The sequence below is a fragment of the Schistocerca gregaria genome, chromosome 8 (genome assembly GCF_023897955.1).
Source record: "Schistocerca gregaria isolate iqSchGreg1 chromosome 8, iqSchGreg1.2, whole genome shotgun sequence".
Taxonomy (NCBI): Eukaryota; Metazoa; Arthropoda; class Insecta; order Orthoptera; family Acrididae; genus Schistocerca; species Schistocerca gregaria.
In genome coordinates, this window is record NC_064927.1 from 168,335,552 (window position 1) to 168,353,885 (window position 18,334).

Consider the following 18,334-nt stretch of genomic DNA (forward strand, 5'->3'; position numbering starts at 1 on the left):
TGGTAAGAAAGTGGGTGAGAGCATTTAAAGACGGCCGCACAAATATGCATGATGAACAACGGAGTGGGGAGCCCTTCGGTCGTTAATGAAAGTGGGCTAGGCAGTATCTAAATATTCAACCGCGAATTAGAGATTCTGAATAATTACAGAAACGACAGAACCCTTGTAATAACAGATCTCTACACACAGAGAAAAATCAATAAATTGTTCAATATGGCGGAGGCCGGTAAATTGATTCACGTTCAAACCAAGCATCTTCTTGATCAGAAAAACCCGGCTCCCGACCGAGGCTGTGCCAGGTTAGGAAACCTCTGGTGCAAAAATTAAGCGGCCAGTTCTGTGGCTCAGCAGGCGACACCTAGCCGCTTCAACACCAAACAATTTGCACTGGAACTACCTTTTTCAGTCGTAGGCACACTATTGTGAGGTGCCGACCAACTAACAAAACACCTGAGCAACGCCGCTCCAGCCGGCCGGAGTGGCCGAGCGGTTCTAGGCGCTACAGCCTGGAACCGCGGGACCGCTACGGTCGCAGTTTCGAATCCTGCCTCGGGCATGGATGTGTGTGATGTCCCTAGGTTAGTTAGGTTTAAGTACTAAATCTAGGGGACTGATGACCTCAGAAGTTATGTCCCATAGTGCTCAGAGCCATTTGAACCAATACAGCTCCGGCCAATTCTGCAATGTATTCTTGGAAGGTCCATCAGCTGCCGTCTCGCCCACGACAGCATTTTGTACATTAAGTACGCTTGGCCATGCAATGGTAAGGCTTAACGCTTTGAGACTTCGGGCACAGGCTAACACTGAGGCTCGAATTCGATCACTGATTTGTTCGTTTGACGATCGCGAGTATTTCGTTATACTACGGGAGGGCAGCAGCGCCAACCATGTGGTAAGTCACCGAATATGATCCTCCTGCCCTTCCCCTCACGTCACAGCACCCTGTTTCGTGCTGAAACGTAATTCTCATGCTTCAGTATACCCTCTCCGAAGGGCTTCCACTTAAACTTCTGTAGCTATAGGTGAATGCTATTTCTGTATGGCATTCTGCAAATGTCTCCATGTCAGTGGAGGCTGACCTTGGTTAAGAACACGTTTCAGAATATATCTCTTTGTAGTAGTTTCTAAAGCTTTTATTTGCATTTCAGTTTAGCTGGCCGGAGTGGCCAAGCAGTTCTAGGCGCCATAGTCTGGAACCGCGCTACCGCTACGGTCGCAGATTGGAATCCTGCCTCGGGCATGGATGTGTGTGATGTCCTTAGGTTAGTTAGGTTTAAGTAGTTCTAAGTTCTAGGGGACTGATGACCTCAGAAGTTAAGTCACATAGTGCTCAGATCCATTTTACATTTCAGTTTCCACCATCTTCCCAAGTATCCACTGAAATCAGTCGCAGGCCAGTATGATACTGGGTAGAATAATAACATGAGATCCAGTGGCCTATCAATATTTGTCTCACCCACTAACTAGGGCAAGTTCTCTTCATTCAGATCACCAAGCCTACAAAAGTACTAGTGAGGAAACAAGGACATGATAACGTAGTCATTGTGACTGTGTTTTTACTAGCACGATCCTTATACGTAATTTATGATGCCGGTGGTAGAATCCATCTGTGGTCAGTTTCAAATGTCGGTTCTCAATAGTATTCCTCGAAAAGAACATCGTCTTCCCCTACAGGGATTCCCATTTCAGCCACCTGGTGGGTGTAATCCGACTACTGGAAAAGAGATTCTCTCGTCATGCGAAGTGACTGTCATGAACTATTTAAGTAATCGACCTATTTATTTGATATCAGTGACATGCCACCTAGCGGGTGGGGGTGATGGCTAGGTGTTATTTCGTTGGGACGATATCTTTCAACGATGTTTGAATCTCTCAACTACACAGGGAGAGACAACCATCGTAATAAAATCAGATTTATTACCGAATTTGTAAAATGATACACAGTATCACACAGTAAAGTGAGGAGACGTCCTGTGACTTTGGTAGATCTTAGAGCTCCATCATGAGCTAAAAATGAGTTTAATAATCTTATCTTGTGATACAGTATATGACATGTAAAAAAATTTCCTACCTGATGAGAGAGGGAATATAGCCTATGTCATAGTCCTGTACAGGGTTATCATAGCAAGTTATGATACTTTAGCTATGTGGAAACGCGTGTACGGTCCGATTTCTTATGTCTCCGACAATACCTCGTATATATATATATATATATATATATATATATATATATATATATATATATATATATATATGCTGGACTGCTGTTATCATTAATTAATATATACACTCCTGGAAATGGAAAAAAGAACACATTGACACCGGTGTGTCAGACCCACCATACTTGCTCCGGACACTGCGAGAGGGCTGTACAAGCAATGATCACACGCACGGCACAGCGGACACACCAGGAACCGCGGTGTTTGCCGTCGAATGGCGCTAGCTGCGCAGCATTTGTGCACCGCCGCCGCCAGTTTGCCGTGGCATACGGAGCTCCATCGCAGTCTTTAACACTGGTAGCATGCCGCGACAGCGTGGACGTGAACCGTATGTGCAGTTGACGGACTTTGAGCGAGGGCGTATAGTGGGCATGCGGGAGGCCGGGTGGACGTACCGCCGAATTGCTCAACACGTGGGGCGTGAGGTCTCCACAGTACATCGATGTTGTCGCCAGTGGTCGGCGGAAGGTGCACGTGCCCGTCGACCTGGGACCGGACCGCAGCGACGCACGGATGCACGCCAAGACCGTAGGATCCTACGCAGTGCCGTAGGGGACCGCACCGCCACTTCCCAGCAAATTAGGGACACTGTTGCTCCTGGGGTATCGGCGAGGACCATTCGCAACCGTCTCCATGAAGCTGGGCTACGGTCCCGCACACCGTTAGGCCGTCTTCCGCTCACGCCCCAACATCGTGCAGCCCGCCTCCAGTGGTGTCGCGAGAGGCGTGAATGGAGGGACGAATGGAGACGTGTCGTCTTCAGCATTGAGAGTCGCTTCTGCCTTGGTGCCAATGATGGTCGTATGCGTGTTTGGCGCCGTGCAGGTGACCGCCACAATCAGGACTGCATACGACCGACGCACACAGGGCCAACACCCGGCATCATGGTGTGGGGAGCGGACTTTGAGCGAGGGCGTATAGTGGGCATGCGGGAGGCCGGGTGGACGTACCGCCGAATTGCTCAACACGTGGGGCGTGAGGTCTCCACAGTACATCGATGTTGTCGCCAGTGGTCGGCGGAAGGTGCACGTGCCCGTCGACCTGGGACCGGACCGCAGCGACGCACGGATGCACGCCAAGACCGTAGGATCCTACGCAGTGCCGTAGGGGACCGCACCGCCACTTCCCAGCAAATTAGGGACACTGTTGCTCCTGGGGTATCGGCGAGGACCATTCGCAACCGTCTCCATGAAGCTGGGCTACGGTCCCGCACACCGTTAGGCCGTCTTCCGCTCACGCCCCAACATCGTGCAGCCCGCCTCCAGTGGTGTCGCGAGAGGCGTGAATGGAGGGACGAATGGAGACGTGTCGTCTTCAGCGATGAGAGTCGCTTCTGCCTTGGTGCCAATGATGGTCGTATGCGTGTTTGGCGCCGTGCAGGTGACCGCCACAATCAGGACTGCATACGACCGACGCACACAGGGCCAACACCCGGCATCATGGTGTGGGGAGCGATCTCCTACACTGGCCGTACACCTCTGGTGATCGTCGAGGGGACACTGAATAGTGCACGATACATCCAAACCGTCATCGAACCCATCGTTCTACCATTCCTAGACCGGCAAGGGAACTTGCTGTTCCAACAGGACAATGCACGTTCGCATGTATCCCGTACCACCCAACGTGCTCTAGAAGGTGTAAGTCAACTACCCTGGCCAGCAAGATCTCCGGATCTGTCCCCCATTGAGCATGTTTGGGACTGGATGAAGCGTCGTCTCACGCGGTCTGCACGTCCAGCACGAACGCTGGTCCAACTGAGGCGCCAGGTGGAAATGGCATGGCAAGCCGTTCCACAGGACTACATCCAGCATCTCTACGATCGTCTCCATGGGAGAATAGCAGCCTGCATTGCTGCGAAAGGTGGATATACACTGTACTAGTGCCGACATTGTGCATGCTCTGTTGCCTGTGTCTATGTGCCGGTGGTTCTGTCAGTGTGATCACGTGATGTATCTGACCCCAGGAATGTGTCAATAAAGTTTCCCCTTCCTGGGCAATGAATTCACGGTGTTCTTATTTCAATTTCCAGGAGTGTATATCTTCGATATGTTTTATATATAGATCTTAGTATACTCTTCTATGTTTCATATAACCTTACTTTCGTTAAAAAAGGGAGCGCCTAGCGGCGCGGGGCTTCTAGATTTACGAAAGCCCCGCCGCTTAAAAAATAATAGGGCCTATATTTATATTTAGTTTAGTATATTGTTGATTTGTTTTTTGTTTAAGATATATCATTATAGGTATATATAGATTTCTCTTTTTCTTATCTTTAAGATGGTGTTATTATCTCATTTTGTGTTCTGGAGACTTCAACTAACGACAGGAGAGGTACCGCCTATATTCTTACTTAGCCCTAGCCGCTCAATTGCTCGAGATAAGGGACTTCCGCCTGTGTTATTCTTACGGGAGTATTGCGTAATTTGAGTGCTCGTGATCTTTCGCATTCGTGCGGCTCGAGAGCTTATCAGTAGCACCTCCGGTGTCGCTCTCTCTCTTACAGAAGTGCTGTGTCTTTAACTGTGAGTTCTTTATTGAGGCAACCGCATTTAGCTTATAGCTAAGCAACTGCATTGGAGTGTTTTGCTATGCATAATGGCTGTTTTCACGTGATAAATTGGAGGTGTATGGTGAACATCATAGCTGCCTCGGATTCGGTAAAACAGATTTTTTTTTAAACTGGTGGGCCTATATCGGGGTGGAGTTGTTTAGAACTACTGTACACGTCCAAATTGCAGATGCTTTGTTCGCAGTGCTCTGCAGCTGGCTGCAGTGGCGCTCATGATGAGTCGGGTACTGGAAGTAACGAATTAGCTCAATTTGGCCGGGTACAAATACTGCGCCGACCTGTCTGATATTGCGGGCCATGTACAAGTGGATGGGCGTGCTGTGTTTGGACATCTGGGAGGTTAGTGCACGGGATGTGTGAGTGTTTCAGCGATCTCCGACATCTACCCATGGTAGCTTCTGCTACGGAATGAGTCATGCTTTCAAGTGTGTCGCTTTCAGCGCTTCTCAGTACATCGCAGTGGATTATGTCTTGCAGAGATACTTTCTGCAGTCTCTATCCTATCACGCAATACAGTTTTCATTCTTACGAATGTAGCGAAAAGAACCAATTTAGAAATTGTGTAGTACTTTAAAAATATAGTCGCTATGCCAAATTCCGTACTTACAGTAATCTCCAACATATGGCCACAACAACTGCTACTACTACAGGTTGTACCGTGGTTTGAATGCTTGTTTAGTGCCTCTCAATACATCGCAGTGGACTATATCCTAATACGCAGCACAACCTCCTACTCCTGCTTCTGAATGTAGTGGAGAGAATCAAGTTAGGAATTCTCTAGTGCTTGAAAAAACCAAGTGTGACATCAGATTCCCAATTGATGTCGATCAATGACATCTACCCATGACAGCTTCTTGCTGCGGACTGGATCGTGGTTTGAGTGTTTCATAGTTAGTGCTTCTCAATACATCACAGAGGGCCGGCCGGAGGCGCCGAGAGGTTCTAGGCGCTACATTCTGGAACCGTGCGACCGCTACGACCGCAGGTTCGAGTCCTGCCTCGGGCATGGATGTGTGTGATGTCCTTAGATTAGTTAGGTTTAAGTAGTTCTAAATTCTAGGGGACTGATGACCTCAGAAGTGAAGTCCCATAGTGCTCAGAGCCATTTTCGAACATCACAGTGGACTCTGTCTTGCAGTGGTATTTGCTGATGTCTCTATTCCATCACACAGTAGAACCTTCCTCCCTCCTTCCGAGTGTGGTGGAGAGAACCAATTTAGGAACTATATAGTACTTTTAAAAACCCAATCGCGTCTCAAATTACCGACAGATCAATTTTTTGTTTCCGATAGTTGCATTCCGTGGTATGGACGGACATCACCGGCGCGGATGTGGGCCTCTCTCCCAGACAGTGCACACAGGGCTACCCTGGAGTTGGAGTACGGCGTGCTTCAAGATTGCGAGCTTGTGTGACGGTCAAGATTTTTTTTTTTTTTACACCTGATAAGTTTAGTGGAAACATTGTGGTGGAGGAGGGTGGTTGTGTTCTCAAACGTCAGCGCGTACAAACCTAGCATATATTTAGCGCTACAATCTATTTGTGACTGAAATCTCTTTACCTGATTTCCATAACGTTAGCATGTGGTGCTCAGGCGTTGAAAATATGTTCTGTTATGAAGAAGCATCGTCGTAAGGTGAAAGTGAGTGTTTCAGGTGATCTATTTGGCTCCTGTAAATTGTTAAACAATTAATTTGACAGGGTAGTGCAAATGGATTATTTCACTCTATTTTTAATATCGAAATTGCGTCAGCTTTTCCTTCGTATCCAGCATTAGCCAATAGGAATACAGCATTCTGAGGAGAAATGAAACCCTCCATCTTTGTGCTTGGAGACGTTGGTTCACACAGACAATCAGGGAGTGGCCTCTTGAGAGGGACACAGAAACTGGAAGCGAGTCTGGAAATTGCCAATCAACAGAATGCCACCACTTAATGCTGTCTTTGGAGGCCACAAGATCAAGGGAAGTCGATATCTGGACTGTGGTCGGTCATATTTAATAACGTGATCTGTAATTAAGACATTCGGCTGTTTTGACCTTCGTGGCGGCGCCCTGACTATAGACACACATGCGGGAGATCCCAAATGGTGGCTACTATACTGCACTTCATCCCATGCCTCGGTGATTACTGTTATTATGTCATGGGAAGCAAGGATGGGGATAGGGGGGGGGGGGGGGATGCAGTCACGATGCTTACCCAAGTTGGGGAACCCTGTCTCCTGAAAACTGATTAAATAAAGAATATGTATCAGTATATTATTGACTTTGATTTGAATTTCGTCTCATGATATTGTTCCTCTCCAGCACATATATCTGGACTGTGCATGCATCAGCACGGCTTTAGAAAGCATCGTTCCTGCGAAACACAACTCGCCCATTTTTCACATCATATCTTGCGAACCATGGATGAAGGGTATCATACGGATGCAATATTCCTTGACTTACGGAAAGGGTTTGACTCGGTGCCCCACTGCAGACTCCTAACTAAGCTATGAGCATATGGGATTGGTTCCCAAGTGTGTGAGTGGCTCGAAGACTTCTTAGGTAACCCAGTACGTTGTCCTCGATGGTGAGTGTTCATCGGAGGTAAGGGTATCATCTGGAGTGTCCCAGGGAAGTGTGGTAGGTCCGCTGTTGTTTTCTATCCACATAAATGATCTTTTGGATAGGGTGGATAGCAATGTGCGGCTGTTTGCTGATGATGCTGTGGTGTACGGGAAGGTGTCGTCATTGAGTGACTGTAGGAGGATACAAGATGACTTGGACAGGATTTGTGATTGGTGTAAAGAATGGCAGCTAACCCTAAATATAGATAAATGTAAATTAATGCAGATGAATAGGAAAAAGAATCGCGTAATGTTTGAATACTCCATTAGTAGTGTAGCGCGTGACATAGTCACGTCGTTTAAATATTTGGGCGTAACATTGCAGAGCGATATGAAGTGGGACAAGCATGTAATGGCAGTTGTGGGGAAGGCGGATAGTCGTCTTCGGTTCATTGGTAGAATTTTGGGAAGATGTGGTTCATCTGTAAAGGAGACCGCTTATAAATAATACGACCTATTGTTGAGTACTGCTCGAGCGTTTGGGATCCCTATCAGGTCGTATTGGGGGAGAACAGAGAAGCAATTCAAAGGCTGGCTGCTAGATTTTTTACTGTTAGGTTTGACCATCACGCGAGTGTTACGGAAATGCTTCAGGAACTCGGGTAGGAGTCTCTAGAGGAAAGGAGGCGTTCTTTTCGTGCATCGCTACTGAGGAAATTTAGAGAACCAGCATTTGAGGCTGACTGCAGCACAATTCTACTGCCGCCAACTTATATTTCTCGGAAATACCACAAAGATAAGTTAAGAGAGAGTAGGGCTAGTACAGAGGCATATAGGCAGTCATGTTTCCCTTGTTCTGTTTGGGAGTGGAACAGGGAGAGAAAATGCTAGTTGTGGTACGAGGTACCCTTCGCCACGCACCGTATGGTGGATTGCGGAGTATGTATGTAGATGTAGAGTGAGTCTTTTTCCTACCGATTTTTTCTGGGATGAGTGGGGAGGGAGAGAGGGGTTGGACGTCCTCTGACAGTGGCACTGTCTGTCAAGGTGAGAGTGCACACATGAAAATATTCCAATAATCTGCAGCAGTGTAATTACCTAATTAGGACATGTAGTTGCGGCATGTGAGCTTTTCCGAGCAAATGAAAGTGAAATCCAGCACCTGCAAATTGAATTTTCTAAATAAACATTATTTTTTATGCTATATAATTGAATTTCCTGTCGTGAGAACCTTCCTCACCAGATGGCAGTTTACAGCACATGATGGAATACATTTTTAGTCAAGCATTTACCTTGGAACGAGTTCTTGTTGCATCAGTATTCCGCAGGGGTTTACCGTGTGAACACTGCTTTGGTTGTGGTTTGGTTCGAGCAAGACCGACAACGTGTGCAGGTCCGCCAGTGGCACGCTACAGGTCGAGAGATAAAGAGAGAGAGGGAGAGAGGGAGGGAGGGAGAGAGAGAGAGAGAGAGAGAGAGAGAGAGAGAGCACATACTTGGACAGGAATTTCTCAGGTATCAAGTATCAAAAGGTTACCACCGATTAATGTTTTTGTTCGGGGTTTAGCGTGGCATTCAATCAGCACATAAAGAAAAAGTATAAAACCACATAGAAGCCTATAGCTTTGTGTAAATTGTAGAAGTAGCAGGGAAAATTAGCAAACCTGTTAGGAAACAAGTTTATTTATCCTTCAGAGATACTTGACGTGAAAAAGAAAGTGACTTTCAGGTCATCCCACATTTGAGTGAAAATACTATTTTTGGTTTTGACTGGATGCTTCACCTCATGGTGATACATTGTGAACAGGGATTGATAATACGTAAATACTGCGACATGGAAGAAAGATACAGTTTTATGACGGTGATAAATAATGATGACCTTGTAAGATGTTTGATGACAGCGTGAAGATCCATTTATTTTTTAATGTGAAGAGTGGAATAGCAAAACTAGTTGGGTAGAGTTACATGTGTCACCATATAACATGTACTTATTCAAACAAAACAAATCAGAGATAAGTGATGTTTCTAAAGAGAAAAAGTATGTGGACAAGTATTCTTAGAAGCGATAGGAAAAATAAAGTCTTTAATAAAATCTGAATATTTAATGCAATGACCCACTTTATATAAAACCCTAGCAGGCATTTATAGCCAAGAAAAAAATCTATAGCAGAAGAGATAAATACTATGGAGCAGTCATTGTGAAAAACAATATTAATTATAATAATCTATTGATTTATGTTGCAAATCGAGGCAGAGGAGTAATAATGTTGATAGAGGCAAGTAAGCTGTATACTACAATTCACAGAGAAACTAAATTAAGTGATCCAGTGTTTCATGGTATGAAGTGTTTAATCAGTTCTGATTTTGCAAATACCATTAGTTTACGCGTCTTATAAATATACTGCTCTTTTCCCTGGAACAAAATACTGAATAGTCCGTTTTTGATTAAATGTACATCAGTTTTCATTTTTATGCCACCATTGGATAAAGATTTTGTGAGAGAATTAAGTTCAATAGCAAATATTTAAGTAAATGATAAAGTGCCAAAGTTGGAGGACCAGGTCTTGGTACAGATGTTGCCTTTTGCTTCTGCTATTATTTGTGCAGTACTTGGAGAAAGTCTGGTGAACATGGCAGATAGCTGAAGTTTCAGACTACAAAATCATGTAGGACTCATTAATTAAATATGTCTTATAAATTATAAAGTGCATCAATCAGTCGTCTTTTTCTTTGAACATTCAAAGAAATGTGACTGATGCCCGAACAACAGGGACTTATATGCATCAAGAACAGAAAATAGTGCATTGAGAAGGGCTAGCCACTGGCCGAAATCTGGATTTGCGAAATAAAATATAAAAAAGGAAGAGTGATTGCTGCACTCTAAAATTTGTAAGCCACATAACAGTCGCTGAGTGCACCCACTTTCCGAATGGAAGGTAACCTGATGAATTAAATATGTGTTTAGGCCACCAAAAGATTATTGCAACTATGCAATCCTACATGATTGCAACTATGCAAAATAACGCTGGGTGTTATGTGTGTAGCATGTCACTAGGAGAGAATTGGAATAACCTGATATGAATAGGGAGGCAAATCAAACGAGTTTTCAAAGAAAGACTTTTACTTTATCAAAATTATGGCAACTTCCTTTTCAAATAATGAATTCTTCAAAAATAAATTCGTCATGAATAAATAACACTTGAACAAAAATAATAAAACTTATTAAATGTATGAACATGCAATGAATTCTTCAAGAAAAATAAATTCAGCCTGTTATTATAACTACTTATAGTTACTCAAATACAATTAGCTCAGTGTTTTAAATCAGTTACAAATGTGTGAGATAACCGCTGTTTTATTTGATCAGGCGGACTCAATTTCCGAGTATTTTTACTTTAGTCGTATCAAACTGAATCTTCCTCGTTTTACCATCTACAATTTTCCTCCTTTATAATCATGGTGGACACGCAAATTTTGTTGCCACCGGTTTCGACAATCTACTCAAAATACTGATAGTCATCGTACTTTACCAAAACAAAGTCGTCTACATGGCATTCTGGATGATCAGGAGGCTCTTGAGACTGTGGGGGATTTGTTATTGGTCTTGTATGATGTGACTTGTTGGCATCTTGTTGAGGTTCTTCTTTGTTCGTGAAGACTGCCGAATGAAAACGCTAATCGTGTGCTTGGCAGGAGACTGAGAGTGAAAGCTCTTCGCCATGAAGAGGTTCTTCAGCCTCTGTAATACCATTAAGGAAGGCCAGACTGTCGCTACTTTCTGGATAGATAATGTCTGACACTCCGTCATCAGAATCCGCAGAAGAAAATTCAAATTGACATTTCATGGGAAGCTTTCTTCTTTTCGACTTATCAACCTTTGACATGTTCCCCCTCTTGGCTGTACATGGCTTTCTCTTATCATTTGTTCTTTAGCAGCGACGGGACTGTCAATTAAAATAGCAATAAGCCTTCTTTTTTTGGCCACGGCTGGATTGCTGTCATGGCCTGACTTTAGGCAAAGGGCGAATTTCTTCGTGCGTGATGTGTGTGAATTCATTTTTTTACAGAAATTGTTTGTTTTTTAAAGAACTGTAGTGGAGGGATTACTTGATATATGTGTGAGTCGAGTTTTCAGAGCTATATCAACCGACCCCCTACCTAACCATTCTAATTAACAGCCCCTTGGGGATATCGAGAACAAACACAGACCCAAAAATCATGCGCAAAAGATTGTGCTACAAGAATGCAACTACTCTTTCGACCTACAGATCGACCAGGACAAAAATACTTACGACGAAAATTTACAAAGTTACTTAGAAACGTTAGATACGATTATAAGAACGCTCCTGAATCAAAGCAGGACAGAGACAGTATTCAAATTTTGAAATACCATGACCGTACACTCGCTGCTCTACAGATCCAAAGTATGGACTTCAATGAAGAAACAATTGCAGAGAATTGATGTGGCTGAGGAGAGTCTTCTAAGACGTTTGGCTGGATACAAAGCAAAATATCACAAGAAAAACAATGAGATAAGAGAGGAGCTAAATGTTCTAGGAATAGTGGAAAAGATCCAACAATACAGAAAGGAATGGCATGATTGTCTACTACGTATGTATCAAGGCTGAATACTAACGAAAATCTATTAAGATCGACCCAGTGGTAGAAAAAGAGTAAAAGGGCCATGAAGAAGTTGGTGCGATGAGGTTCAAATTGTTTGATATTGGAAAAGGCAATTAAGTGTAACCCACAAATGATGATGATGGTGGCGATGATATGAAAATGTTGATGGTGGTGATCTTATAACGTTCCTGTTAGTTGGCGGGGTTTGGTTTTATCGCAGACAAAATCTTCTCTAGACTTTGAAGTCAGAAAGACAGTTGTTTATTTTTAACACAAATAATACCTTTTGTTCGGAATCCATCCCTTTCACTTATGACACAGATCCTTTCACTTAATGCATCATCGATCATGTGCTGAGTTCTGACTCACTGTGTTTGTACGCTGATCGAAATTATGAACTTTCTTTTACATTCTTTCTCATTCTCATCGCTTTTCACTTTTTCGTGTCAGGAAACCAGTTCACAATCCTTCAGCCCAGTATAGGGCCACGCCGAAACATCTTTCTTGTCCAGCTATAAATCGTCGGGGTTGCACCTATAAGAGCAGTTTGGGCAGGCGAGCACATGCTCCATATCATGCACAGTGCCACAGTCACAGTTATCATCCGTGGTTCCAAGACCCCACCTAATCATATTTGTCTTCACTGGGCCCACCCCGGTCCTTATTCGGTTCAATGTCCTCCATGTCTTCCGGTTTGTGCTCAATCCGCTGGGCACTTCCTGTGCAGGTTTGTAGTCAGCTCGTGGTTCTTATATTATCGTAGCTAATAACCTTTTACGGTATTTCAATCGTCAATGGTTTGTCTAAGCCTGTGATGTTCTCCGAGAGTTAGGATTCGAAAACGCGGCAGCTCTTTATAGTTTTGGTAGGGAAGTAGGTTTCATGCATCCCGTTGTTATTCGACATGTTCCATTAAGACTTATGTCGACCTTCTTTACACGAGTTGAACTGGACCATACTGTTCAGGCATATTCGGCTGTAGAGAAGCATAAGGCTTGTGCGATGGTTCTTAATATGGAAGGTTTAGCACCCCATTTGCTGTTAGCTAGTTTCCGCCGAATAATATTAATGGCAGCTACTTTTTGTCATGGCTTTTCACAATGATACTTGTATGTCAGCGATCTATCGAGCACCACGCCCAGGTAAGATGGTCTGTCGGTATGCTCCAGTGTGCTATTATTCCAAGAGACGTTAAGTTTACGGTTATCTTGCCAGGCTCGAAGGTGGAAGGCGCTGACTTCTGTTTTTGATGCGTTTGGCTTAAGAAAGTTGTTTCTATAATACTCTGACATTTCTCTAAGAGCTTTTTCCAGCTTCTGTTCTGCTTAGGCATCGGTTGGTCCTTGGTACACATGTTAAATAGGGAGGGCGCCAAAACGCTTCCTTGGGCCGGTCCATTTTTCTGGTTTCTCCATGTGCTCCTTTTGCCATTGAGGGAAACATTAAATTATTTTGTAATAGGATCTGGATAACCTTGACAAATTGATAGTCTCTTAGTTGATTATAAAGGTTCTGGAGCAGCAGTGGTTAATTGTATCATATGCAGAGATAAGTCGACCAGGGATAGCCCTGTTATCTTTTTATTTTCATATACTTCCTCTATGTGTTCTGTTAAGCACAGAATTTCGCTATAATATGATTTTCCAGGTCTAAAGCCAGCATGTTGAGGAATAAGTTTCATCTCAATAGAGTCTCTCATACGATTTAAAATAAGTCCCTCATATAGTTTGCAAAGATGACACAGGAGAGATATTGGGCGATAATTCTTTAGTGAATGAGGTGCCTTCCCGGGTTTCAGGAGTCCCACTGTCCTTGCCTTCCTCCACATCTTGGGTATGTTACATGTTTGGCGACAATGATTGAAAAGTCGCAGGATTCAGTTCTTTGTGCCCATTCCAAGGCGTTTGACCTGCTCCATGCACATGTCATCCACCCCAGCTGTTTTGCCGCTTTGCATACTGCTGAGACCCTTATTGAATTCCTTCGTTGTAAAAGGTGTTAAAAACCTATTAGTTTCTGATTCTAAAGTCCCTTTAATTTTAACTTTCTGTTGTTTTGTATTAGTCTTTCCATTCAGGAGCAGGTGATGAAACACTGGATTAGGTAGACTGTTTGGGACCATTTGGGTCTCTGTCAAGTTTTTTTAATAAGATTCTGGGCTACTTTGCTGTTGTGTGTCATATCCATCCTCTCCGGCTCTCCCAGGCTCTCCATCCATCTATTTTGGCGAGCTTCACTTATCATTTCCATCAAGGCTGTACCACATGCTATTGTTTCTTGATTAAAGGGGTTCTTTCTCGTGCTTAGGTAGGAGATACCTGGAGTCATGTGAGAGACCTGGGATGTACTGCTGTCGCCAGTCTCGTGGTATATGTTGTTTGGAGGTTCTCTGTAGCATTCGCACAAATGACTACTAGTTCTCTTGGGTTAGGGTGAGGTTTACTATGGCTTTATCCAGTTCCTCTGCGAAAGTTTCCCAATTAGCCATTTTAAAATTAAATGTTCTGCGAAACAGTACTATAGTGGCCTTGACTGCTGTATACACCTGTATCCCTACTGGCCTATGCTGTGTTTGAGGTATACGTTGATATACTACTTAATACAGCAGTCTTTTATGTTTGAGCTGTAATGCAGTTTCAGGGCTATATCCACGTTTCCATACTTTACTTTTGAAAGAGGGGGAGAAGCTTTCGATCATGGAGGATACTGAGGTTTCTTGTTTCTACCCATTCCTTCAACAGGTGTCCGTTCTCGTCTGTTTCACTATACCCCCAAGTGGTGCTGTGGCAGTTAAAATCTCCTACAATGAATTTGGTGTTTTGATTTGTGAAGTTTTTTGGGCGGGGTGAAAGCAAATTTTTTTTCCTGGAGGTTAATTTCAGCTGTTAGTATTTCGATATCATTGGCTGTAGATTTTTCTACAGAAATCACCATCATTTCAGCTGTAACGAGTATGGCACTGCGGTGTTTAGGATGTGGTGGTTCCACAGATAGTCGCATTCCTTGTATTTCAGGTGGTTTTGCTTCTGGAGCTCTGTAGGTTTCTTGAATGCATAACACATCCCATTTATGAGTCTGGCAGAGTCCCGATAAGATGTCTTGCTTTTTAATTGTAATTCCCTCGACATTTAAGCTTACAATCGTCAGGACTGGCTCTGAGAAGTGCCTGTTTGTTACCTTCTTCCAAGGTTTCCGGTGCTGGAAGGATTGGCCGTTATCGTTATTGATAACGTTTCCAGGGGACGCCGGCATGGTATAGTCTGATAACGTTGCTATAGAATGCTCTCGCTGTATATTATGCATTAATAGTCATAATCATTTATAAACATTATACTAATTTAGAATTATCTTGTATTTATTTGTATGTATTCTGTCGCTTGAGCCTTGCCCCGCAGTTACGCAGGGTCATCCATCGTTAATCCGATATGGCATGTTAATGTGTAAGGGGTGGCCGGATGACCGTTCTGCCGCCACCCCGTACCCCCCGGGACGGAATTAGTGTACCCCAACTGTCTGCGTAGAGGGTAATCCATGGAACAGTGCGAATGTGTTCTGATGTCTTTGAGCCATGTAACTGAGGGGGAACATGTGGACCAGCCCGGTATTCACCTAGCGGGATGTGGAAAACCGCCTAAAAACCACATCCAGGCTGGCCAGCACATCGGCCCTCGTCGTTAATCCGCCGGGCGGATTCGATCCGGGGCCGGCACGTCTACCAGAGTCCAGGAAGCAGCGCGTTAGCGCTCTCGGCTACCCTGGCGGGTTCTGTATTTAACTGGATGTACAAGCTTACTATCATGATTCGAAGTCAGCATAAAGGGTGTCAGTGTTACAGAGAGAGTGGGGCTCTCACCAGGTGTCCCAGGCACAGGCGATGGTGGCGTTGGTGACCAGGTCGACGGGCACGAGGTCCGCCTTGACGTCGGGGTCGGCCAGGAAGACGCGCATCAGCCCGAGGCCGGCGCCCGCCGCCACGCCGATGGGGCCGTACATGTTGCTCACCCACAGCGCCAGCGGCTCCTCCGCCGTGCTCACCACTGCGGGAGCAACCGGAAAACAACCACTGCCTCACACTGCGCACGTACAGGCCGTGCCTATAACATGTTCTTCCACAGCCTTAATGCTTCTGTCAAAATGAGAGAACGAGACTCGCAAGGAGACCACGGCAAGTGACAGTACCCGATTTCCCGAGAACTTTGCTCAGTGGAAGAGGAGTCAAAATAAACGAACACAGATACTCGACTGTTTCTGTAAAAAAAAAAGACAGTCCAAGCTTTCGAGGTATTTTCGACGTTATTTAGGTATCGCTTACCGCACGATAGAGCAAATGAATAACTTCAATTACTTGGGAAGTGTAATAATGGATGACATGTATTGTTCAACAGAAATTAGGAAAAGAATTGCAATGCAAAAGAAGGACTCAAGGGGAAACAGAAATTACTTTGTGGACCACTAAACAAAGATCTGAGGAAAAGACTTGCCAAATGTTATATCTGGAGCGTTGCACTATATGGTGCAGAGACCTGGACATTGAGGAAGGAAGATGAAAGAAGACTGGAGGCACTAGAGATGTGGATGGAAAAAGTGAAATGGGAAGACCGAGTAAGGAATTAAGAAGTATTAAGAAGAGTTGGAGATGAAAGAAACATGCTGAAAGTCATCAGAAAGAGAAAACGGAACTGGATTTAACATTGTTTGAGGAGGGACTGTTTATTGAAGGAAGGAATAGAAGGAATGGTAGAGGGAAAAATGGGAAGAGGAAAAAGAAGATATCAAATGCTGGACAACATCAAAGGAGGCAAATATTCAGAAACGAAAAGACTGGATATGGACAGACAAAAGTGGAAGAGGCTTAACCCATGACAAGACCTGCCGTAAGGCAGAAGGCCATACTACTTCTACTACCGCACGATATGAGCAGGCGGAATGGAAGCTCCGTGGTAGCATCACAGCTTATTTACTTTGCGGCCAGTGTTCGAAACCCGCTTATTATTTTTTTTTCATTTATCTACCCAAGTCCGTAGAAGGTTACTGCACGAATGTTTCTTATAAAATAGTGGGATACGAGGAAGTTATATTAATCGTAAAATTATAACTAGACTTCACAGTCAGTTACACAGACGTGTGTGTGTGTGTGTGTGTGTGTGTGTGTGTGTGTGTGTGTGTGTGTGTATGATGTACGTTGAGGAGCTACAATCTTATTAAATTCTAGTATTATGATTTTACATTCTCTTATATTAATTATTGTATTTCGTTGATATTTTTATTCTTCAGGAAGACCGATCGTAGAAAGGTTCAAAACACAGATATGGCGAACAACATGACCATCACCCGAAGGCAGCTTTGCCACAGTGACATTTCTTCGTATGAATCTCACTCAGGAAAGAAACGTCGTTAACACTGGTGAATATTCCAAGCGTCGGCATAATTTCGCTGCAGACGATGTACAACGGACCACTTTTCCGAAAACTGACTCTTGCAGTTCATTATGAATCGAGATACACCGCAGCAATTTCACCGGAAACAATTTCAAATAATTTTCTCATTTTTCTAAAAAAAATTCATTCTTGTGACATAAAATTAGTACACGAAGAAGGACAACGTTATATCAATATCCACAGGAAAACGTTTGTGTAGTAATCTTTTACAGACATGGGTATATAAATGGAAAACTAAAATAAAAGTGATAATCGGGTTTTAAACACAGGGCGGAAGGTTAAGAACCCTCGGCGCTAATCATTGTGCTACCGTGTCTCAGATTGCCGTGTCCTAAATGGCACATAGACTACCAGAGACATACCTCGGAAAGTCTGACTGTCCAGAAACGGTCAAATATTTACGATAAACTGAGACGTGTGTTCGCTTATTTTGACTCCTATCCCATCGAGTGAAGTGTCTGGGAAATCGGGTTATGGCATTTGCTGTGTTCTCCTTTCTTGGAAAACTTCTGTCAATTGGTGCGTTGCGTTTCTTGGAGGCTTCCAAATTTCAACTTTGCCACCTCGAAGTTTCCCAAAAGACATTAAAAATTGCTAAGGCTTAAAAAAAATAGAGCTTTCTTCCGTTTTCGTATTTCGCATTCATTTTTCGTGTAAAATCATTCGGACTTAAATTAATAAATGCCCAATAATTTTGATCCTAATTATGTCTTATGTCCAATGTATCGTTCTGGAGAGAGCACACATGAAAATGATCACCTTGAAAGCACTTTTCGGTTTCTTCACTCACTCCCTTCGCTCCTGTTCACTATGTCCCGTTTTTGTCTCAGGCTTCGTACTGTCATATCGTCACTAGGCCTACAGGCTGTACACTATTGTTTGACTTCCTCACCCCCCCCCCTCCCTCCCGCCCCCTAATGGTCCTATCCTGAAAAGTGCGCGA

At 44.0% G+C, this 18,334-nt stretch overlaps 1 protein-coding gene across 1 annotated transcript in view; it reads right to left on the reverse strand.

Moving 5' to 3' along the window:
• LOC126284874 (fatty acyl-CoA reductase wat-like) overlaps window positions 1–18,334 on the reverse strand; it is a 234,861-nt gene that overhangs the window by 57,317 nt on the left and 159,210 nt on the right. The window contains exon 6 of the mRNA XM_049984114.1: window positions 15,807–15,990. Coding sequence (XP_049840071.1) covers window positions 15,807–15,990 — 184 coding nt within the window. The remainder of the gene's footprint in view (window positions 1–15,806; window positions 15,991–18,334) is intronic.